The 25,814-nt window shown below is 39.5% G+C and overlaps 1 protein-coding gene across 2 annotated transcripts in view; it reads right to left on the reverse strand.

Annotated features, from left to right (window-relative positions):
* The window catches only part of LOC127359204 (leucine-rich repeat-containing G-protein coupled receptor 5-like), a 40,630-nt gene that overhangs the window by 9,382 nt on the left and 5,434 nt on the right, over positions 1-25,814 (reverse strand). For both annotated transcript variants that reach the window (XM_051393071.1, XM_051393070.1), the window contains exons 2-14: positions 19,140-19,211; positions 16,432-16,503; positions 15,019-15,090; positions 11,858-12,073; positions 9,737-9,808; positions 5,827-5,895; positions 5,141-5,212; positions 4,640-4,711; positions 4,171-4,239; positions 2,932-3,003; positions 2,569-2,634; positions 1,407-1,478; positions 41-112 (exon numbers count right to left, since the gene is read on the reverse strand). In XM_051393071.1, coding sequence (XP_051249031.1) covers positions 41-112; positions 1,407-1,478; positions 2,569-2,634; positions 2,932-3,003; positions 4,171-4,239; positions 4,640-4,711; positions 5,141-5,212; positions 5,827-5,895; positions 9,737-9,808; positions 11,858-12,073; positions 15,019-15,090; positions 16,432-16,503; positions 19,140-19,211 — 1,068 coding nt within the window. The remainder of the gene's footprint in view (positions 1-40; positions 113-1,406; positions 1,479-2,568; positions 2,635-2,931; positions 3,004-4,170; positions 4,240-4,639; positions 4,712-5,140; positions 5,213-5,826; positions 5,896-9,736; positions 9,809-11,857; positions 12,074-15,018; positions 15,091-16,431; positions 16,504-19,139; positions 19,212-25,814) is intronic.

Genomic DNA, 25,814 nt, shown 5'->3' on the forward strand with positions numbered 1-25,814 from the left:
GATAATGAGGTCGTCATGGTTACGCAGTCTGGTTACTCACAGTTTGGTCAGAGCCGGCAGAGCAGAGAAAGAGTTCGGCTTCACTGACGTCAATCTGTTCCACGATAAGTCCCTAAAGAGAGAGAGAGAGGCAGTCAGGGAGCTGAACCAGCAACCAGTGACCTCTGGCTGCTGACCTCATGTTTACCGTTATGTTGGCGTGTTAGTGGATTAAAACAAAAAGCACCACGAGATCTCATTTAACAGCCGGTCTTTGTTTCTAATCCTGGGATAAACGGACGTCTGTGGATATTATAATGCTCTTATTTCTATAATACGATAATAAAGTGAGTTATAATGTTCAGAAAGGCATGACGGAGAGTGGAGGACGTGGAACAGCTTTAATATTGTAGTCACTTTCAAGTTTTTAGTTGAAAAGGAAACTTAGATTACAGTTAGTCTCATAATCCACTTTAAATATGTTTATTATATATTTATATATATTTATTTGACAACATTTGTTACTTTTCTGGCAGTATCAGTTGCATTAGTCGCAGTATAAGTTGCAGTATCAGTAGTATTAGTCTCAGTATCAGTCGCAGTATCAGTCGCAGTATCAGTAGTATTAGTCTCAGTATCAGTAGTATCAGTCGCAGTATCAGTAGTATTAGTCTCAGTATCAGTCGCAGTATCAGTAGTATTAGTCTCAGTATCAGTCGCAGTATCAGTCGCAGTATCAGTAGTATTAGTCTCAGGATCAGTCGCAGTATCAGTAGTATTAGTCTCAGGATCAGTCGCAGTATCAGTAGTATCAGTCGCAGTATCAGTAGTATCAGTCGCAGTATCAGTAGTATTAGTCTCAGTATCAGTAGTATCAGTCGCAGTATCAGTAGTATTAGTCTCAGTATCAGTCGCAGTATCAGTAGTATTAGTCTCAGTATCAGTCGCAGTATCAGTCGCAGTATCAGTAGTATTAGTCTCAGTATCAGTCGCAGTATCAGTTGCAGTATCAGTAGTATCAGTCGCAGTATCAGTAGTATCAGTCGCAGTATCAGTAGTATCAGTCGCAGTATCAGTAGTATTAGTCTCAGTATCAGTCGCAGTATCAGTTGCAGTATCAGTAGTATCAGTCGCAGTATCAGTAGTATCAGTCGCAGTATCAGTAGTATTAGTCTCAGTATCAGTCGCAGTATCAGGAGTATTCTGTGTACATTCCTGACTTGGAGCCAGACTATAGCATCATACCTGTCCCATCAACAACCAGACCACCTGGATCTGTGTGTGTGTTTCCATGTGGAAGTGTTTAAAGAGGGCATCCTCGGATCACTGCTCAGGATCTCCAGCCTAATTAAACCTGCAGACTGTGTGTGTGTGTGTGTGTGTGTGTGTGTGTGTGTGTGTGTGTGTGTGTGTGTGTGTGTTCGTACAGAGAGCGTAGTGACATCAGACCGTGGAAGGTGTTCTCCTCCAGTTCCTGTATCTCGTTATGGTGCAGATCACTATAATACACACACACACACACACACACACACACACACACACACACACACACACACACACACACACACACAGATATTTCCATTACATCACGTTTATCAATCTGTTTTACAGCACAGCAGAGAGTTTTGTTTCTGAGCGATCTGATTGGTTGAGAAAATACAGTACAACGGTGCTAATTATTCCCATAATTCACAGCTGGCTGTACTTTATCGGTTGCTATGGTAACTGTTAAGAATACAGTGACTGTGAAGCGGATCAGATAGCTGCGCCTTAGCGGCGTTACAGCCGACCTTTTTCCTTAAGGGACCCCGTTTATCTGTCACTGAGTAAACTGATTATATTCAACACACACAGAACAGCTGATAAACTGCACAATGAACCCAAACAGTGAACACAATAACTGCAGGAAGCTGCTGTGAAACCGCAGATTTGGACGCATTTTCAGCATTTTCAGCATTTTTTCAGCATTTTTTCTGATATTTCTTTTCTGTATTATGCTTTTTTTATTTTATTCTTAACAATCATAACAAGCTTAACAGGCTGCTTTTCTTCTCCTCTGATTGTTCTGATACAGTTTGTGTTCAGGTCATCAGAGTTTAGATATTAAATAAAACACTGTAATGCAGTTATTAAGTTATTTTAACACAGAAAAATTTATGAAAAATCCAGATTACATCTAAAATTTTAAACTTAATTTTGTAAGAAGAAGTACTTTTTACAGTAATACAAATAGAAATTCACTAAAAAACTAAAGCTACTTAATGAAGAATGTTTTAACTTACAAAATAGAGTTAGTTTTACTTAAATCTTTCAACGTAATCAGTTTTTTTGTTAAATTAACTTATCTGGTTTTACAGTGTAATCTAAACTTTTAAAATAGTAAAAAGTTTCTTTTAGTTTTCTTCACAGAAATAATGAAATACTGAGATATAAATAATACGATATAGGCCTACTGTGTATATTTTTTTAGTTTTCGAACACCCTTTGAAGCCCCTAGCGTGGATCGAGACCCACAGGTTGGGAACCACTGCTTCCTGTGGTACAGTGGACAGAGTCAAATGAAAAATCATTTTAAAAAGTAAAACTCACATCTTCTGAACGCTCTCACAGCCGGAGAAACTGGGAAGAGTCTGGATCTGATTATAGGAGAGATCGCTGCGGAGAGAAAGCTTCAGTTGTCATCACAGTTCAAAAGTCCAGAACGCAACTGAACGCATCACAGCGCGGCAAGTCAACAGGAGCTCACAGCGGACGGAGATCAATATTCAAACATGTTAAATGAAGATCTCCGGCCTCACATATTGTTCTACTTAGCAGCTCGACTCCAGGGACTAAAATATCTCAACAACGAGGTGATGGATGGTGGCGAAATTAAACAAACAATCAGGATAAATGAATACCTGCAGATACTATTTATTATATTTATCATTATATATTTATATTTGAACTCACAGCAGCTGAAGTTTTGGAAGCTGTTCACACACCGAACTGGGCAGAGAGGTGATCCAAGCTCCTGTGATGGTCCTACACACACACACACACACACACACACACACACACACAAACAGGCAAAATAAATATGGCACATATAAAAAGCATTATGATGCATTCAGGTGCATCAATAGTGTTTTATAAAATTGTTTTATGGGGTGTTCAGGAACATTTAAAAACCATAATGGTGTGTTCAGGTGCATGGGGAGTGAATTTGTTTACACAATGGTGCATTCAGGAACACTGTGACTGTATGTAGATGTCACTAGGTAAGATATGATGTGTTCAGGTGCATCAAAGTTGTATTATGATATGCTTAGTTGAACAATGGTGTGATCAAGTGTATTTAAGGTATATCATATTGTACAATGTTGTGTTCAGGTGACTTCTGGTGGGCTGTAGTGCATTCAAAAAGTATTGTGGTGTGTTCAAATGCAACAAAAGTGTATTACATTCTACTACGGTGTGTTCAGGTGCATTTAAGGTGGAACTAAACTGGAAATAGAATAAAATAAGTGATAAAACCTCCCCAGATGTTTGTTATTAGTGCTATTATTGCGAACTCTAATGAAACCTACACTGTTTGATGTTAAAGGAAAGCTAGTTATGCTACAATTAGCCACATTCCCCTCAGTTCGATGCCCTGTTGAGACAGGATGCGGAGGCGTACGGGAACATCTCGGAGCAGAGAGCTGAAGAATGTGCGTCAGTTTGTTTGGTTGGAGTTTTTATTTCCACCTACTGGTTCAGTGTGAGGTTACCGTTAAACACACGCTGCTTCCACAAACGAGGTTAAACGGAAAAATACAAGAAAATAAACACTGCGAAGGTGTTTATTATGACACGGAAAACTGGGTCACAACAAGGAGGAGAAAAAAAAAAGTGGGTTTTAATTTCAGGCCGAGCTGCAGAAAAATAAAGTTAGAGTCTGTCAGATGGAATAATAACTGCAGCGTATTAATAACAGCAGTTTGATTGGAGGTTCGGCTCTGAAAACACACACTGATGTCGGCTACAACAGCAAACACACTCGGATATGAAGCATTCCTCTGTGTGTGTGTGTGTGTGTGTGTGTGTGTGTGTGTGTGTGCGTGTGTGTGCGTGTGTGTGTGCGTGTGTGTGTGTGTGTGTGTGTGTGCGTGCGTGTGCGTGTGTGTGCGTGTGTGTGTGTGTGTGTGTGTGTGTGTGTGTGTGTCTTACAGGCTTTCCAGGCTCTTGGTTCCTGTCAGATCTGGAAACTCGGTGAGATCTGCGGCTCCGTTCAGAGAGCTGAGGAACAGACGGACAGTTTGTGTTGGTTTCAGAGCAGAGAGACGCAGTTTGGTGACGAATACAGTAATACAGAGGAATATTTCCCCCCTTTCATTCAGTTTGTGTTTACATTCTTTGTGTAATTAGCGTCTGATTTACTGAGGCAGCGGATAATTACTGCATCAGACTTCTGGTTTTCGTTCTGTGGCCGAAGGAGAGCTCAGAAATCAGAGGAGGGATTTGTCTGAGAGGTGCAGCGATGCCAGAGGTGGCAAAAGTACAAACGTTCTCCTCAGTGAGTGCCACCACCAGTGACGTCACCGCTGACTTTTCATATGGGGTACACAATAAATAAATAAATAAATAAACTGCCTAAAAATAAATACTTTGAATGCAATTTGCTGCGTCATAATCTCACAGTGTTCGTAGCTCCGGGAGGTTCTGAAAGGCAGATCGTCCAACAGACTGGATCGGGTTGTCATAGAAAAATCTATAAAAACACAAACAGATCCATCAGATCGCACTTCGATAACAGTGTGGCAACATATTGGATGATTAGCAACTAAAATTGATCATATTATGAAGTTTCATTTGTAGAAACGTCACATTTTAATGATTATGAAATTGATTAATTAGATATACAGACTCGCCTTTCAACAACAGGGCAGGTCAAGAAATAAAAAGATGAGATATAAAAAAAACAAAAAGCAATATAAAGATTTTAAACACAAAACCATCCCCACTCAAGGTCCCCTTACATTGTTTTTCCCCGAGCTTTCAACTGCAACACACAGTCTCAGTAGCTCTAATGATCTTTGAACCCAACCTGGACGAGAAGTTCAATACAGTTGAAAAGCCCCCTTTAAAAGAAAACCTAGTAAGTGGACTTTGATCCATTAGATGAGTCAGAGGTACCCACATGGTGATGAGCGAGGGGTTCCCGGTGAAGGCGTGCTCCGGGATGGACTGGATGTTGTTACTATGGAAACCACTAAACAGGAAACAGAACAGAAATTAGTTTTTCCTCCATCGGTCATTCCTGATCCATAATCGGTGGAAAATCCTTCATGTAAAGGTCCAGAGTGTAACATTAGGGATCTATTGTCAGAAATATTATATAATATTTATAGGTATGTTTTCTTTTTGTATTTAATCACCTGAAAACAAGAATTTGTTTCCTTAGAATGAGTCATATATTCTACATATACAAATAAAGAACACTGAATGCAAATGCGATGCAAAAATAAAAATAAAATCTGTTTGTTTTTTTAGTCCAGGTGAAATTAAAAATGTCCTCAGTTATATTGTTCTTCTAATTAACAATTTATAACAAAACATTCACAAAAACTCAATTTAAAAAAAAATTCAATCATATTTACTTCCTGTGAAACTAAATGTGACGCGTGTTTACGTCAGCATGAACTAACTGATTTCAACCAATAATATCCTGACATTCACCCGTCAATCAATCTTCAACTTTTAGCGACACAGAGCGAAGATTCACACACAAACTGGATCAAAGTGGATCATAAAGAGCCGGTCTCATCGTCCTGGATACGGGAATGTTGTGTTTTTCAGTGAAACACGGAAGTAGTTCAGACTCACAGTTCCTTGAGGTGACTGAGCGAGCGGATCGCCGTCGGAAACTCGACCAGACTGTTGTAGTTCAAATCCCTGAGAGAGAGAAAGAGAGGGAAAAGTTATAAATGACAAAGAACATACACACACACACACACACACACACACACACACACACACACACACACACACACACACAACACACACACACACACAGACTGGTAATACTGGTGCTAGTCTGGAATTGTCAGCTCTAGACTGCTAATACTAAACTCCGTACTGGGAACAGTCCCATCTAGACTGGGAATACCAGACACATACACTGAATGGTGAGCTCTGGACCAGTAATAACAGGAGGAACTTGGAATATTTGGTTTAAATCTGTGATATCAGCTTTTAAAGGGAATACCAGACCGGCACTGGTAATAGCCAGACTGGGAATACTAACTGTATAGTTGGAATGAAAGCTCTAGACGGGGTGTATCAGATTGAGTTGTCCTAGAATGGGAATACCAGCTCTACTCGGAATTCAACTGCTAGACGGAGTACCAGATCCATATCCATATACTGGGAACGGTAAAAGCCAAATACGTACTGGGAATGGTTTGTTTTAGACTGGAAATGTCAGCTCTAAACTGGGAACGTTTTAGCTCTGGGGATCTCTATACTGGGGATTGTCACATCTAGACTGGGAATACCGGATACATCCAGCTCTAGATAGGGAATTATCTCCAGACTGGTAACACAGCGACATAATGGGAATGCCAGCTGTATACTGGGAATAATAGCTCTATAATGGAAAGGCCAGCTCCACAATGGTGGGAATGTCAGCTTCAGACTGGGAAAGTGTTTCATGTAAATGTTTGTGTTTAAGCTCGATGTTTAGCTTAATCTTTTTTTCCGTCTTTTCGGTTTATTAAAGAAACATTTAACTGTGCCACGCTCTTTTCTTTCATCACCACCAGAGACTAGAGCATTCTCCGAGCCAACACATGGCTTCAATTAGGTCCTCTCATCCATCTCTGGGATGCAGGTGGCTGTTACACACACACACACACACACACACACACACACACACACACATGCTCCGTGGAATGAAGCTGCCGCATTGTGAAAATACCATTAAATTGAAATTGCTTCAGTCTGGTGCTGAGTGTGTGTGTGTGTGTGTGTGTGTGTGTGTGTGTGTGTGTGTCCAGAGGATGATTTGTAACAACAATAGCTTTCCGCCAAACTATTATTGATGGAATTTGGAAGGATATGAGTGGATGAGAGCTGAGAGGTTTCTGATGTAGTCAGTTTAAGGGGGCTCATGGGAGATCCAGAAGGGTTTTGGAAAATCTTAATTTTTATAATGTCACGCTGTAAATGGTGTCTGCTGATTGGGTTCAGTAGGTTATGTTGGAGGGTGGAGGAGCGTCAGGAGTCTTGCATGTAGGATAATGTCAGGTATCGCCGCTGGGAAGCTCAGTGTGGACGGTTACTGTAAACAGCCGACACCTGTCACTCAAAGCAGCCACGCTCTTAATTATTCATAACTTTAATTAGCTTTATAGTCGACTAGCAAGAAACATGAACCCAGAAATGTTGAGTACCCCAACGTTTTATGTTAGAAATGTAAAGTTTGGGTCTCCAGCATATAGAAACTGCCGGATGCTAACTTGTATATGTTGGTCAATTAGCATTAATTAGCATAACCACCAATGTAAACAACAGTTTAGCCGATTTGGAGAATATAGGATATATATATATATTTATATATGGTTTTTGGGGTTATTGAGGATGCTGAATCTATTTCTGACATTTTCAAAATACCAAATGGCTGTTTAAACCCGATGTGGCCATATTTCAACTCCCATGTTTATTTCTGCTGTAAAGACATTTTAAGATGAGACCTTATGGAGACTGACTGACTGCTGGAGCCAGCCTCTAGTGGCCGTTAGAGGAACTGCAGGCTTAATTTCTCAGCTACAGAAGTTGCTGTGTATCCAGTTTAACTCACTCTGAAAGGGGACGGTAAGGAGGCTAAATAACGCTCCAAAGTTGGGCTAAATTTAGAGGGAAAAAACTGGCACGACCATTTTCAAAGGGGTCCCTTGACCTCTGACCTCAAGATATCTGAATGAGAATGGCGTCTATGGGTACCTACAAGTCTCCTCTTCACAGACACTTTATGCTAATCCCATGCATAAATTGGGAATGACTGGAAAGCTGAGACTCTCTTGTTCCCAACCAGTCAAAAATAGTGTGTGAGGTTTCTTCACCACCAATTTCATCTCTTACTGGAGCAGGAAAATCCTAATTTGGGCAGCAGGGGCGACGCTGAGGTGGGCAAGAGACGGGGAAACTAGATCCCGATGCTCTCCTACAACCTGCGTGTGTTCCCCTTAAAGACTGAGCTGAGCTTGTTGGATTAATTTATTTTTTTCTGTTTTTATTTCCGTTTCCTTCCTCTGTTTGTGTTTGTAGGTTCAGATGAACATGAGTCCCTGGTGTGGTTTATTATTGCTGATCGTACAGGTACACAGCCTCATGCTGCCTCTGTGTGTGTGTGTGTGTGTGTGTGTGTGTGTGTGTGTGTGTGTGTGTGTGTGTGTGAATAGTAATTATGATTAGCATACAGCCAGGGCCACACACAGAGCCACACACACACACATATATACAGAGGTATTTCCAAATGAAGGCAGTCTGTGTTTGTGTTTAAACCTGCTTCTACGGTTGACTGAGAAAACAGAAACATTTCTACACACACATTCCTCAGATTTTACACACACACACACACACACACACACACACACATAAACACACAAAGGTTAATCTGCCCTGACTCCATCTAATATCCAGAAATACTAAAGCCAAATGCAAACCACTGGGGGCAGAAACAGCAGCCGATATCTTACATTTAAACTTTACTTTCACTCTTATACGGAGTCTTTTTTTGTTTTTTTCCGGACTGATTTTGATCCGTTTTGGGCGCCGTGGTATCAAAGCAGGACTCAGCTGTCAATCATGATGTGAAACCTCCTTTTTATAGCTTCAAATAATAAAAAAAATGAACATCAGAGTGATAAACAGTACGTAAAATGGCAGATTTAGGATTGGAGATGTTTTGGGGGAGCTGTCATGTCGTCCATCTTTGTATATGTCGATGGTTTGAAAGGTGATGTTTCTACAGTAGCCCAGAAGGGACGAACGAAACACGTTTTTCACATGTTTTGCAGCCACCATAGTTTCTAATTCATACTTGTTGGCCAAAAAGCTTCACAATTCTTTGTATTTTAACACCTTGGTGGTCCAAAATGGAAGCAGCTAGCTACCAGATGCCATCCAAGCCGACGTTCACATGTTGTATCTCTTATTAGCCAAGTATAGAAATAGAAAGGGTGTGGAAAAGGGGGGATTTTGTGGCTTTAAGCAGCAGTTAGTGTTGGAGCTGTTGGTTCTCATGGTGGGGTTTCCAGGTTTGACTCGACTGTCAAAACAAGCAAATGTGACAAAGACTTTGTGCTGCTGAATCCAGGCTTTTCAAGGAGGCGCTTACAACCAAAGTAAACAGTCCCGTATTAGAGCAAAGAACGTTCACTTTTTCACATTTTGGCACCATTTGTCCATGTCATAAATGACTTTATAGTTTTTTTATCTCATTAATATCTAACTACTGTCACAGCTCACTACAGGATGGATTGGGGACTAGCTTGTTAGCTCTGAAGCTAGGCTAAACACACCTGGACCACATGTTCCAGAGCATTGTTTGAATAAATCATATCAAGTGTTCTTTACAAATGTATAAATTAAACCTCTCTGTCATCTCCCTAACCCTTCACCCTGACCCCAACTCAACCCTGACTTCTCCAACTCCTCCCCAAAACACACACACACACACACACACACACACACACACACACACACACACACACACACACACAGAGAAACTCACAGCGTCTCCAAACTGTGGAGTCCGTGGAAGCAGTTCGTTCCCATGGAAACGATCCTATTGTTGTTGAGATGCCTATGGAGAGAGAGAGACTGATGGACTAATGAAGCAGACAAAGAGAGAGAGTGTGTGTGTGTGTGTGTGTGTGTGTGTGTGTGTGTGTGTGTGTGTGTGTGTGTGTGTGTGTGTGTGTGTGCGTGTGGTTGCGTGTGTGTGTGTGTGTCTTTTTAAAAGGGGCCCCGGGGCCTCTCAAGAAGGCTTTTTTTCTTTTGGTAATTTCATGCAAATTAGCTTCAAACCGATTGGACAAAAGAAATGACAGCAGACTTCAATGCTGCCGCGCTGAATGCCATCACACACACACACACACGCACGCACACGCACACACACACACACACACACACACACACACACACAACACACACACACACACACGCACACACACACACACACACACACACACACACACACACACAGAGTTTTGCATGTTTTAAGGAGTTATTACAGACAGTCACTGTTATGGTTAAACTTAATGCAGCAACAGCTCCTGCACACACACACACACACACACACACACACTTTTGACCCTGCAGCCGTCATGAGTTTAGCTTACAGGTCTGATTGGAACACATTTTATATAAATCAATTAACTAACCATGTGCCCAACTAACTAATCTATTGCAAACTAGTTGACTAATGTTAACTGTTGGCTAGCTACCTTATGGGTCAGACAGCCATAAACTAGCCAACCAACAGGCTAATCTAATAATTAACCAACTGACTAATCTACTAACTTACCATCTGACTAACCACTGGGCAGAAATACAAAATGACTAACCAAATGACTGACCTACTAGTTAACTTACTTGTAAACCAAATTGCTAACCAGCTGGCTAACTTACATGCCAGCTAACTGACTAACCCAAAAGTTAACTTACTGGCTAATTTCTCCTAACCAACTCACTAACCAGCTATCTTACTACTAACCTGCTGTCTAACGCACTTCTAAACCAAAAAGCTAACTAAATGACTCATTCGCTGACTGACTAACCTTCATGGCTAACTTAATACTGGCCAACTAACCTATTAACTATAACTTACTAACTGCTAACTACCTGACTACTCTGCTACAAAACAGCTAACTAACTGAGTAACCATAATGGATTACTAACTTCTAACCAACTGACGAACCTACATGACTAACTCACCATTAAACAACTGATTTAGACTTCTTGGCTAACTTACAACTGACCAACCGACTAACCTATTCAATAACTTACGCGCTAACTAACTGACTAACCTACCGGCTTACTAAATGGCTAACTGACTTGCTGCCTCACTACTGACCAACTGACTAACCTTCGTGACTAACTTACAACTGACCAACCGACTAACCTTCATGACTAACTTACAACTGACCAACTGACTAACCTTCATGACTAACTTACCACTGACCAACTGACAAATCAATTGGCTAACCATAATAATCCTAATTCATATTGTTATTTTTCTCCTTTTCCTTATTCACATTCTCCTCCACTATCTTTTCTTCCTTTCTCCTCATCTCGTCAGTTTCCTCTCCTCCTTCTTTCCTTTATCTTCCTTATACCTTATGGGATTGTAATACTGTTCCAGGTATTTGTCAGGTGTTACCAGGGAAACAGAGTTTTGGCTTATAAAAAAACTTTATATTTTCATTGCAAAACCTCCTGAAGAACAGAGAAGTAAAAGCAGAAACTCGAAGTAAGGACAGAGTCTGTGTGAGTCCAAACACAGCAGGTGACTTAAAGATATGGTTTATACACAGAAGGATCCATAAGTCAGTGTTTTAATGTGATTTCATGGAGATAAATCAGAAACATTGCTTTTAATCTGAACTCAGTGAGATAAATCAGAAACATTGCTTTTAATCTGAACTCAGTGAGATAATATATTTAATTTATTAACCATTTTTGTTGGACAGAGTTTAAAATGTAAAAATATGAGGCCTCTAGCAGCCATTTTAAAGCTTCTCATCTACCAACTCATCCATTCGTCACCCTCAACAGAAACCTTGCTGATCGGCTGATTGAGCGTTCCTAAAATTAACCAGAAACATGTTATGAGTGTTTGTGTCGTACGTACAGCACCACCAGGCGACCGAGCTTGCTGAAGGCGTGATCCGGGACGTGGCTGATGTGGTTGAGGGCGAGCGTCATGGCCTGCAGGGCGGGCAGCTCGCTCAGCGCCTCCACCGGCACCTCCGTCAGAGAGTTATCGTCCAACCACAGGTGACGGAGGGAGCGCAGGCCGGAGAAACAGCCGACGGGAACGCCGGAGATGTGATTGGCATCCAGGCGGCTACGGAGAGAAATACAAAGAGTGGAAGTTTACATTTAAGTAAATTCATTCATAGTACAACCACTGAAACTGTGTGTGATTACAGGTTGATCATCTGTTGACCGTACGTTAACTTTCTGGCTCGTAGTTGAGCGGAAAGACGCTTTAAAATCTCTTGTTGCCAAGTCGTATCTAAGGTTCGTCCTGTTTACTGGAGTAGTGAACAACATTTAAGATAAGATAAGATAAGATGTTCTTTTATTGATCCCCCTTGGGAGAAATTCAGAAATTTGCATTGCATAAGAACATTATGGGATTGTAATACTGTTCCAGGTTATTTGTCAGGTGTTACCAGGGAAACAGAATTTTGGCTTATAAAAAAAACCTATATACTATATATAAAATAACTATATTTTCATTGCAAAACGCATGAAAATGATATACCATGATATAATCAGGATAATGCCCTACAAGTTGTCCATTATCAGGGAATAATGTACTGTGCGTCATCCATTAATTCCTGATAATGGACACCTCATTGTGCATTATCCCTTAATTTTTTTTTTTTAACTTATTGTTAAAAATACTGTCAAATTATATCAATTCAGGGATTATCAGGAATTAATGTACTTTGCATCATCCATTAATTCCTGATAATGGACACCTTGTCGTGCATTATCGCTTAATTAAATTTTTTGGGCTATTTTTTCTATACATTTATATATTTAGAAATAGCTTTTTATTAATGCAAGCACACTGATTCTGTCTTTTATGTTTTATTGTTTGTATTTTGTATTTTTTGTCATTTCTGTTTGATTTCGTTTATTATCATCATTATTATTATTTCTTTATTAAGGTGGTGTTGTTAGCCAAGAAAGCACAGTGTTTTTCTGTGTACAAAGTAAAAACAAAAGGCATAAAAACAGGTGGGTGGAAACGAAATACTGACAGAAAACATCTACTTTTTCCAACACAAGAGACTTTGAGATGAAGTGCTCTAGTTGCAGAATATAAAATGGGAAGCTTCACCTCACTCTGAAGCAGTTTAAGAGGAACATTAGAGATCAAGTGTTTGAACAGCACTGAGGAATGATCGGCAGGCTGCTCGAGCACCACTCAACCAGCCAACAAGCTCTCAGGCCAAACGAAGGTATTTTAATGAGCGCAGACTTATTGCCGAGTGTGTGCGTCGGACAGTAAGCAGCTACAGTCGGGAATGAAGAAAGGACATTATTTTTAAGCACTGGCTTGTTATTTTTGTGAGACCGCAAAATAATTTCTTTTACGATCACATGAAAACAGATTCTGTGATCTCAACTTCATTAATACGATTTACTGAAATTGAATTCTTGTGACCATTAAAATAATGTTTTTGGGTGCATGTGGAGATCATAAAAATATGACTCAGTGGATACGAGACGACCATGTAGAAACCAGTTGTGGAAAGTAATTAATAGAGGTTCACCGATGCCGATTTTAGAGGGGAAAACTAATTGAAAACTGGTGATTTTGCACTGATATTACTCTGCAAAGGTACTCTAAAGGTCGCTTTCTTAAACAAATAACTTAATTAAAGAAGATTTAAGTTCAATAAATATGCCACAGTATTGTAGATCAAACCACGCTCTGCTGGCTAAACTTTGACACCAATATATTACTACTAGCATTGTTTTGTGTGCATTATATATCGGATAACATATACTGTACACGATATGTCTTTGACAGGTTAATACTGGCCTATAATGTCGGCAGATTGATGTCGTATAGTGTACTTTAGTGCGATTTTGTGATACTTGAGTATTTTCCATTTTATTTACTTTATACTTCCACTCCACAAGGTTATTAAAACAAAAGACTGAAACCACGAATGAAAAATCAATTTAGATAATATATATATATAATAATATATAATACTGAAATAAAAACAAAATACAACCGGCAACATATTGTGTACTTACAAAACTAACTTAAATAAAAAATTCTAGGTCATATTTGTCATGAGGATGAGGAGACATTGGTACATATGTTTACTGAGACTGAACTTAAGTCTAACCCCCCTGACAAATTTCATATTATAACAAAACAAAACACGAAAAACAAATAAAAACTAAACATTTTCAACAACAAAACTAAACTGAAACTGAACTGAACTGAAAATAAAAATAAAAACTAATAAAAAAACCACAACCCTATCAGTGATTTGGGTGAAACTGGATCATATTTTATGGAGAGACTGCTAATGTAGCTGCCGTTAGTGTACGCAACTGAACGGGGCTCAGCAGCCTCCCAGTGAACACAACCGCAGAGACAGACAGAGGACAGTTTGACGACAGCGGTACCGAGGTGATTTATGAAGTTTCCAGATGGACTTGTTGCTTAAAGAAGCTAACAGCAGCTAACAGTCTAGTTTGGTTAATGTTAGCCGACTTACCAAAACCGACAATAAAAACCACCTCAGTACTTTATTCCCTGTCGTCACACTTGGCCCATTTTAGGTGTTCAGGTAGTCGTCCTCAGGTCATGCAACGTAAACATGCATGTCCCTGTCTGTCTGTCTGTCTGTCTGTCTGTCTGTCCTGACAATACCTCCTCTGTTCACATACAGAGAGAAGAGAAGGATGGGACTTCACATAATGGTCCATCAGATAAATGAGAGAGAGAGAGAGAGAGAGAGAGAGAGAGAGAGAGAGAGAGAGAGAGACCTTAGACAAAAAGACAGACTCAGACGTCTCCATTCTTATACCCTTATCTACACAACACACACACACACACACACACACACACACACACAAGGTACAGTTTCAGTATAATTACTGCGCGTTATCAGACTGAGGGAACACACTGTCTGGACTACATACATTAATATACTGGTCAGTGTCTGTGTGAGAGATTCCTTTCCACCAAAGGGTAAAACGAGACAAAAGGATGAGTGTGTGTGTGTGTGTGTGTGTGTGTGTGTGTCTCACAGCGACAGCAGGTTGTGCAGGTTGTTGAAAGCCTCAGCTGGAACCGACTTCAGCTGGTTGTTCTGAAGCATTCTGGGAAAAACACACAACAAGTAAACTAATGACGGAGAGTAAAAAAGAGAGTTCTTAACAGTTTGGTTTCACTTTCTTTCTGAGAGTTTGATGTTCAGATTGATACCATTTGATGTCTGTATGGTAAATATGACGGTATAGCCAATAGCTGGTTAGCTTAGCTTAGCATAAAGAGTAGAAACAGAGGGAAACAGCTAGCCTGTTTGCTGGTTGTTCTGACACATTCAGAATCATTACCGCTGTTTCTGTTAGCATTTAGCAGGCAGCTGTTCACATATATATATTTAAATTATTAAATTATTTTAATTGATGAACTTTAATAAGGATTTTGTAATATTTGTAGTATGAAAAGGTAATAGTAGTAACTATAGCAGTAGAAGAGTTATTACGAGTTAAAAAATAGTAATTTTACAGGTATTTATGTAACAGTTGAATATAAAAACATGATATATGAGCCAACAGTGAACAGAAATAACTGGTTGATATGAGTCAACATGTGAGTGAACAGAAGTGTTGTTCCAAACCGCAGAAACTCTTCATTAAACTGAGACACTCGTGAAATCTTCAAAGTGTCTCTGTGAATGATTAGCACCAGTAAACATACCACACATTATTACAGTGTGTGTGGGGGGGCTTGTATTGCTATCATTCTGAGGACCAGTTTTAGTTTTAAAGGACATTTTAGCTGGACCTCAACTTCTTCATTTGATGGTTAAGACTCTGGTTTTCAGGCTCAGACTAGTTCACGTTAGGGTTGGGATGAGGAATACCACACATTATTACAGGATGTATTACTGCTTGTTTTACAACACTTCTGGGGTCCAAACACCGTGAAACCACTATGCTTGCGGGGTCCGACAGGTTTGTGAGGACCACAAGTTTAAAGGTCCGTTTTAGGGTTAAGGGTTTGGGTTTAGGGTTGTGATGATTCAGGGTAAGAGGCTAGGGAATGCATTATGTCAGCAGTTCCCAACATGGGGGTCAGGAGCCCCACTATGGGTCACCAAAGCTTCACAGGGGGTCGTGACACCTTCTTGATTTAAAAGGGTGTAAGAAAGATTAGAAAATATACACAGTACAGTTAAAATGGTTCATTTTGCAGTTAATCAGTTGTTTTGTATTGTTATTGTTAGACACTGAATATAATAAAAAATAATATATAAAATATAAAATGTATTCAGTTTAGTTTAGGATACAAACAGGATCCTTAAAGAAAAGAAGTGGGAACCAGTTCTCCACGGATGCAGTTACACAAGGATTTGTGTGTGTGTGTGTGTGCGTGTGCGTGTGTGTGTGTGTGTGTGTGTGTGTGTGTGTGTGTGTGTGTGTGTGTGTACTTACAGCACTTTGAGGTTATAGAGGCCGTTGAACGCTCCTCTGGGGATGAACGACAGATCGTTTCCCGCCAAACGCCTGAGACAGACAGAGAAAGGCAGGGAGAGGGTTAAACCTCCTGATGTATGTTTGTCTTTTTTTTCCTGAAATCCACCACATTTCAGCATAAAATAACAGATAATAACTAATATATATACACAAATAATATACAGTTGCACATGAAATTTGTTCATGTGTGCATAAGAGTACCATATCTACTCACAGCACAGCCTTAAATTCCAGCTATCACAGTAATAAAATGCTTTTTGAAGCTCAGACTGTTGTTGTTGTTGACTTGGAGGTTCATAAAATACACAACTGATCTCAGACTTCCAAAGACGTCCAAATCTGCTTAAATTTGCAGGTGAATTCAGATTTTTTTCCCCCACTGTGACGTTTTGACAGCACATGTTTAAGGTTGTTGGTTGCCAGGTGTGGTGACAGATGGGTTGCAGATTGATGATCTGGCAACTTGGGTGACCCCAGACAAACTCTGAGTATGACAATTATTCACAATAAAGTTTAAAGGGGCATGCAAAGTACGGGAGATCATCTATCATAGTAGCTGTCATGGTATTGGGACTTGTAATAGAGTATTTTTATGGTGGTAAAAGAATACTTCCTCCACCACAGCCAGTTATATTTTTCTCTGGTGAGATTTGGTAAAAATAATCAATTTTACAGGTAAAATAAATCAGTAAATAGATATAAAACACATTAGAAGGGATTATACTGTACACCGTTAGCTGACACAATGATAATTTATGAATGTAAATCAATATGTTTGTTTCCCAGTAAACAGGACATGCCCAGTAAGTCTTCACCAGTAGAAAACATTGAGCTGTAATGTGTCCTGCAGCTCTGTTTGTTTTTAGAGGCCACACAGAGTTCAGCCAGTCCGCATGTACCCAGCATGCATCTCTGCGGTGTCCTATCGCCGTAGTGACGTTTCTCACGCCACGGTGACAAATATCACACACACACAGACACACATATAAACACACATAGCTGGCAGCAGAGCAGAACAGCAGTCAGAGTCATGTTCAGGTCTCTGTGAGGTCAGCTGTTCAAGGCTGAACCCTCTCTCTCTCTCTCTGGATCTGTTTCTGGCTCTCTCTACCGCTCTGTCTCCCTCCGATGTGTTTTTACGTCGTCCAGAAACTTCTGTCTGGAGAGTTTAATGTTATGAAAGTGTTCATACATGACATGACACTGCCGGTAGGTGAGGAGAGATGGGATTACATATCGTATCCTCGCAGATATCTGAGCTTGTCGCCCGCTCGGACGCCCTCACCAAGTATCATCCATCTCAAGTCTTTCATTTGCTAAGTTCATGAAGATATCTGAGGATCGAAATGTAGACAGACGGATTGGATGGAGAGCTTCAGCTCGCTTTTCAACTCCAAGACAACATATGAGCACTAAAACGTCTCAGTGTCCAACGTCTGGACGTAAGATCTCCACTCATGCTGGGAGATAAAAGACATGAATTAATTAATTCAAATCGGTTTCATCCTCCAGTCTGGACAAACGTTCAATCTGTAACACTTCCTCATTAAACAGTGTATACGCTCTGGCTCTATGTTCTATATGTAGTTGAGTTCTTCCATTATCTAAAATGTTTCCAACGATGTTCAAACTCAGAGAAATCTGTCATTTTATTCAGGTAACGCTGCGTTTCACCGGTCGCCTGTCGATGGCGTCATATCTCCTTTGTGCCTGCGTCAGCGTTGTGGTTGTCTGCCAGAAGCTGTCATACATTGACTGTTGATCCAACTCTAGATTTGAACCTGATGAAGGATTTTAGTCATCGGACGTCTGGATCTTAAGTTATCAGAGAAACAAGCTGAGCTAACGTTAGCAGCAGCTCGGCTCGCAGCCCCTCCGGGACGTCCTTTGTCTGTCCAACAGCGTGGGAGAAGCAGTGATTGTTAAGGTGGAACTGTTTTATTCAGTGTGTTTAAGGTGGACCTGCTTTATTCAGTGTGTTTAAGGTGGAACTGCTTTATTCAGTGTGTTTAGTGGTTTTAATCAGCGGGTCTGTTTGTGTTGGAGAGGAGGAGACCTCTGTGGATCATTGGGCTCCTGGTAGAAACCTCCTGAACCATGAACACTGAAGGAATCCTAACCGGGAAAAGCTGACTGCAATGACGCCAATGGTGGTGAAGACAACAACTCCCATGATCCCACGCTACTTCACCACCTTAACACACTTCCTCTGTTGTTCCTGTTTTAATGTAAAAGACCCTCTCGCAGCAGAAGTTGAATATATAAACCACCAACATCTAAAGGCTCCAGAACTGAAAGAATGGGTTAATGCAATGGTTGTTTGGTAGAATAAGAGGTGAAATAGAAGATAAGTATAAATACATCATGTTTTTCATGTATATATGTTTGTTTTGTATTTATTTTGATGTTTCTGTCATTAACAAACCTCTGTAAAGCTTTCCCGCTCCCAACCTGAAGTCTTTGATTCACACTGAGATTCCCAGACTTTCAGCAGGTGTTGAGGAAGTAAACTGATGTCACCTCCTAAACTTTAACCGAGTAAATGATGACATATCAGCAAGGAATGAACCTGTGTGTGTGTGTGTGTGTGTGTGTGTGTGTGTGTGTGTGTGTGTGTGTGTGTGTGTGTGTGTGTGTGTGTGTGTGTGTGTGTAAGAGAGACTCACAGCTCCTCCAGGAAGTGCAGGTTGGACAGAGCTCCTCCGGTCAACACTGTCAGATTATTCATACTGAGATCACTGCAGAGACACAGAGAGAGAGAGAGAGAGAGAGAGAGAGAGAGAGAGAGAGAGAGAGAGAGAGAGAGACTGTTAATGTCTCTCTACCACACCAGTCACACCTGTGCGTAGTTTATATATATATATATATATATATATATATATATATATATATATATATATATATATATATATATATGATAATAAACAGATATATGTATAATTACACATGAAGGGCTCCGCATATACAACATACAGATAGAGTTTCAAAATAAAGCTTGGGTGGTTGATACACGCTAAGTTTAGGTACAAAAACAATAATATGTTTTAAGAAAGGATCGTAAGTTTAAGTTCTGTAAGATATTTTACATACCTTACGCAACTTAAGTAAGCTAATTAAGTTTAATAGTTAATGGTTGCACTTTGGCTAAGTTTAGGTACAAAAACTACTTGGTTATGTTTTAGGAAAAGATCGTAAGTTTAAGTTGCGTACCATACCTTACGCAACTTAGGTATTTTAATTAAGTTAAAGTTTAATAGTTAACAGTCTCACTTTGGTTAAGTTTAGGCACAAAAAATACATTGTTATGTTTTAGGAAACGATCGTAAGATTAAGTTCTGTGAGATACAGGATGAACGTACATAACTTAAAAAGATGTTAACTATTACTTTTGGTTTCAAACGTTACACAAACAGATCTCCTGGAGGAAAGTCTTGCATTTGTTTGACCCATCCACCTCAACCTCCTCCATATTCTGGCTCTTTAAACTACGTCTGGCGGGTGTTTCCATAAATGACGCAGATTCTGTGTCCACTGAGTAAGCGGTAGTATTTGATGAGTTGGGATTCAGACTGAACACATTTGTTGCACTGGAGCTTTTACAAATGACTGTAAACAGAAATGACATAAAAACAACACCCTAACGCAAACATCAGAAATATAAACACTGAATTAACGGCTCATTAAAGAGACAAAGTTCATAAAGCGGCCTCAGAGAGTCTGGTATATTCAAACACAGACATCATTCAACACATTTCACATATAAAAACATTTAGTTTGACAAAGCATCCACTCAGAAACTCTCACACACACAGAAGTTTACGACTCCTTCAAAGCGCCGGTGAAAGGATCGAGTCAACACACACCTGAGTGAGAAACAAGGCAGGAGTGGAAGTTACTGGAAGGAGGCAGAAAGCAAGAAAATAAAAGAATGAATGAATGAATGAACCAGAGTTTCTCAGCCTTTTTCAGTCAGGACCCCTCAAATGTGTGTTTAATCTCAAGTGAGTAAAATAAATCTGTTTCTGTCTACAGAATAACAACCTAAACTTAACTTATTATTTGGTATTAAAATTGCACTTGGCCATATTTCAGTAATATTTCATTCAATTGTGCAGCTCTAAATCTTATTCCACTAAATTTGGTATGATACAGAAATGACTGTAAAAACAAACTATAGAAAATAAACTTCTCCCAATTTATTGTGAAAAGATTTCATTATTGGCTCGCAACCATTTTGGTTTATTAATAATAACAATAATAACGCATTTAATTTATAGAGCACTTTTCAAGAAACTCAAAGACACTTCACATGAGTTAAAAGGGGGAAAAAAAGCTAAAAACAACACACTAAGAAATTATAGCTATATCTACAACAGTCAACAGACACAAATAGGTTTGTGACGTTGTGTAATGTTGGGACCCTTTATCATGTTTCAGAGCCGTTTCCACTCTAAACTTCGCCCATTGTGTCATTTAAATCAGTGTTTGAGGCTCAACTAAGTTAAATTATCCAACATTTCACTAAACAAACAGGATCAGTTTCAGATTTGTGTCTCAAAACTTCTTCTTTTCTCTCCCATTAAACTATAAAACTATATGGGATTAGCATAAAGTTGACATCTCTGTAAAGAAGAGACTCGTGGGTAGAAGACAAAAGTGGGATAGGTGAGGATAATGGGGTGGACAATCACATTTCAGAGACTGTTTGTACGGTAATCAGTGAGGTTGTACAGGAATGATCTGGCACACGTTGTTAAATATGGGAACAATATAAATTGAGGATCTTAAAGGGTTAAAAAGACATTTTAAAAATACACTCAAAAGTCAAAACAAGGTGACATCATTATTTGTCGTATGTGTTGTTTATGTGCCACCATGACGTTCTTCCTCCTTCCCTTTCTTTCCTTATCTGAACCCGTCTATTCGCCGCTCTTTGTGCGTCTGATAACCATCGACAGGTAGCGTCTCTCCACTCAGGAGGGCTCGACGGGGTCTGAAAGCAGACAGACTGTCTCTGTCTCACACACCGAGGGCGTGTCTGCAGGTTGAATTCACCTCTTGTTAAGGAACTTTCTCAACACGCCATAAAGCCTGTTAATGTTAAGCTTTACAACGCTGTCGACAGGTAGTCTCACACACACACACACACAGACAGGTTTATTTTAGCTGAATGTTCCTTTACTCGGAGCAGACTAACAGCGTTACGGCTGATCGGATTTTACTGCTGTAACACACACAGGTTTGTGTTATGTGCTTAAAAGTGGATTTCATTGACGGCCTTCATTAGTTACCTCACTCACAATATATATTTATATGTGAGTCAGACAGAGAGTTGTTCAGTACCCAGACGGAGGCTCTGTAATGTTCTCTACATGTGGTCACATATCTTAACATAAACCACCAAAAAAAAAATCTGTTTTGTGTTAAGTTACCTTTGAGTTTTGTCAGCTAATGGTAAATTGCAGGTAGCTTAGCATCACTTTGTCCCCTTGTAGCTAATGTAATATCACAGGTAGCTTTGCCCCTCTGATATTACATTAGCTGATGTTTGATCACAGAAAGGTTAGCTCTGCTAATATGACATTAACCTATAGCCCTGCTATCTAATGTTGAACCGCAGGTAGCTTAGCATTGTTTTGTGCCCTATTGGCTGACGTTACCTCATACGTAGCTTAGCTTAGTTAATGTCTTACATCAGCTTTGTCATAAGTAGTTAAGCTAATATTACATTAGCTTTTTACCCTTTTAAGCTGTTTAGCAACTAATATCTATTTTCATTAATTAACCGGTCAAAGATTAATCAATTAAACATTTAATCTAACGTAAAGAAAATTCCCCGAGCCAAAGGTGATGACTTAAAGACTTAATTAAAATAAAAATGTACTTCTCCTTCCTGTTAGCTGAACTTTTCTAACTAAATTGTCCAGAAATCCACCTGATAACAGACTGTGACGCAGGTTTATTCTGAAAGGACGTTCTGTGTCAGCAGACGGAGAGCGATGGTTGACAAGAGTGCGTGTTGTATGTTTTGATTTGTTTTGGTCGTGAGATATGGGACGTTTCTGTATTCAGAGACACTGTAATGATGAAGATGAGGATGAGGATGAGGATGGTGGCAGTTGTGCTTTAACAATAAGGAAACACTCAGCACTGATTATCCTGCTGGCTGAGGCCTGTGATGTAATATGAGCTCATACTGTACGAACAACACCAGGACTTTTATTTTGAAACAGCTGAATGTACTCATCAGCGTCTCTGTGTGTTAGAAATAATACTTTAAATCACTTGTTTGATGAGTTGTGAACATGTTGTGGCCATTTTGGACATAGTGAGGATATGAATAGACACTGAAGAAGTGTATTATATATATAATATTACAAACTATATATATATAAATATATAGTAAAATTATTACAGAGGAAAAATTCATAATATTTAAAGATTAAAGTTGAAATATTTTGTGAATAAAGTAAAATTAAAGTAAAGAAAAAGTAGTATTTTGAGTTTAAATGGGTAATACTCTTAAAAATAAAGTCAAAATCTTATATAGAAGAGTCATAATTAAAAAAATAATAATTCCTATTTTGTGAATAAAGTTTAAAAAAAACTGTTACAACAGAAAAAGTTGTTAATATTTTGTGATTAAGTAAAAAAGATTATGATGAAAAAAGTTGTAATATTATGAAAATAAAGTTATAATGTTACAAAGAAGAATCATAATTTAAAGAGAAATGATTAGCGTGAATAAGGTAAAAAAGATTATAGGTGGAAAAAGTCAAAATATTTAAAGATTAAAGTTGTAATATTCTGTGAATAAATAAAAAAAAGTAATATTTTGAGTGTAAAGTAAAAAAGCCAAACCCCTTCAATATTTTGTAAATTAAGTAAAAATTACAGGGAAAAAAGTCAGAATAATTATTAACATTCAAGGATTCAAGGTTATTTACAATGAATTCGAATGAAATTCAGATATTAAGTAATTCCACCTATTTATTGTATATTGTTTATAAGGGGAAAAATAAAATCCCACCCTCATATAATGACACACAGACCCTCTAACAAACTAACTATGAGCCATAACAAATAATTAGTTAATTATTGGACCTTTTTCCAGCATCAAACTGATCCTGAGTCAGTTATTTCTGCATCCTGTGCGTCACAAACTTATTGTAAAAGTTCAGATCTTTGCACTGATTTAGTTCCACGTGAAGAAGAAGAGGAACGTACGAAGAACAAGAAGAATGAAAGAAAAGACGAATACATTAGCAGTGTTGTGTGTTTTTGCCCTTTTTGGTAATGACTTAGATGAAGCTGTGTGTGTGTGTGTGTGTGTGTGTGTGTGTGTGTGTGTGTGTGTGTGTGTGTTGGGGGGGGGGGGGGGGTGTGTGTGTGTGGGGGGGTTTTTTTTTCCGTCTCCTCGGGCTCGAACTGATGGATATCAGACGATTATTCAAATGGCCGCTGCCCGCAGAAAGACAAACTCTGAGGAGAGAAAGAAAAGAGAGTTGTGTAGTTTGGAGGCGTAGTGTGACAGTGAGGCCTCTCTCTGGTTTTGTCCTCTTTCATTCTTTCTTTCTGTCTTTCTTTTAGTGTTTCGGGGGCGGGTCAGCGGGGGCCCCCCGGGGCGAGAGAAGGCAGGGGGTTTATTCCGCGATCCGTCCCGTCAGTCTGCGCTGCCTCCTCCCAAAGAAAAAGATACCAACAGGATAAACAGCAGCTCTGTGCCGAGTCTGTCTGCTGGCGCATGAGACTGTTTTTAAGAGAGGCTGATGAGCCGAAGGGAGCTGTAAGATTTAATTATGTTCATGTCTGACAGTATCACTCCTTAAAAAGGGTGAATAACAAACCTTAAAGGTGCCCTGTGGAGTTCTCTTGTTCCTGTTTATATTCAGTGTTTCTCACCAAAAACCTGCCTTGGTTACATCCAGTGGAGGAAGAAATGCTTTAACTTAAATACTAAACAGTATAAAATACTTTTACTTAAGTAAAAGTACAAATGTTTTTGCATCAAAATGTACTTAAAGCTCTAATATATAACATTTCCTCATTAAACAGTGTATAAGCTCTGGCTCTATGTTCTCTATGTAGTTGAGTTCTTCCATTATCCCAAATGTTTCCAACAATGTTCAAACTCAGAGAAATCTGTCATTTTATTCAGGTAACGCTGCGTTTCACCGGTCGCCTGTCGATGGCGTCATATCCCCTTTGTGCCTGCGTCAGCGTTGTGGTTGTCTGCCAGAAGCTGTCATACATTGACTGTTGATCCAGTCTGAAGCCACATTGTTACCATCCACTGTTTAGATCTTGGTGCTTTTTAACTCTAGATTTGAACCGGATGAAGGATTTTAGTCATCGGACGTCTGGATCTTAAGTTATCAGAGAAACAAGCTGAGCTAACGTTAGCAGCAGCTCGGCTCGCAGCCCCTCCGGGACGTCCTTTGTCTGTCCAACAGCGTGGGAGAACAGTGATTGTTAAGGTGGAACTGCTTTATTCAGTGTGTTTAAGGTGGAACTGCTTTATTCAGTGTGTTTAAGGTGGAACTGCTTTATTCAGTGTGTTTAGTGGTTTTAATCAGCGGGTCTGTTTGTGTTGGAGAGGAGGAGACCTCTGTGGATCATTGGGCTCCCGGTAGAAACCTCCTGAACCATGAACACTGAAGGAATCCTAACCGGGAGAAGCTGACTGCAATGACGCCAATGGTGGTGAAGACAACAACTCCCATGGTCCCACGCTGCTTCACCACCTCATTGAACTAGTCTTTTGTTATTGTTTTGATGTGAGAGACCTCCAATGCCAGAAACTACATATCATATGTTTAACATACAAAAAATGACCTATTGTATTATAATTATTAATGCCAATTAATTCACCACAATATACTTCTGAGTGGATTATATTGTATATAATAATCCCTAATTGACACCAAAAATGTTGAGAACCACTGTAGCATCAGATCTGTTCCTTTATTGGAACAGAGGAGTTAAAATCGGGAAAAACAGACAGTGTTACTCAGCTGTTATCTCTTAAACCACTAAAATAAATGTATTCACTTGAGGAAATTCAGAAAAATCCCACAAGAATATAACTAAAAATAATATTAGTAAAGTGGTTCTTTGTGTTCTTTTGGTGTCAACTCAATTTCTACAGCTCTAATAAATCACCCTACACTGTCTAACCTCGCTCACAGGAATACAGGTAGACCATTTACCTGTCTGTGATGTTTGAACTACGAGTGTGTGTGTGTGTGTGTGTGTGTGTGTGTGTGTGTGTGTGTGTGTGTGTGTGCGTGCGCGTGTGCGTGTGTGTGTGTGGTGAACTGTGAGCTCAACTGAACCCTGAC

Source organism: Dicentrarchus labrax, unplaced genomic scaffold (assembly GCF_905237075.1).
Source record: "Dicentrarchus labrax unplaced genomic scaffold, dlabrax2021, whole genome shotgun sequence".
NCBI classification, from domain to species: Eukaryota; Metazoa; Chordata; class Actinopteri; family Moronidae; genus Dicentrarchus; species Dicentrarchus labrax.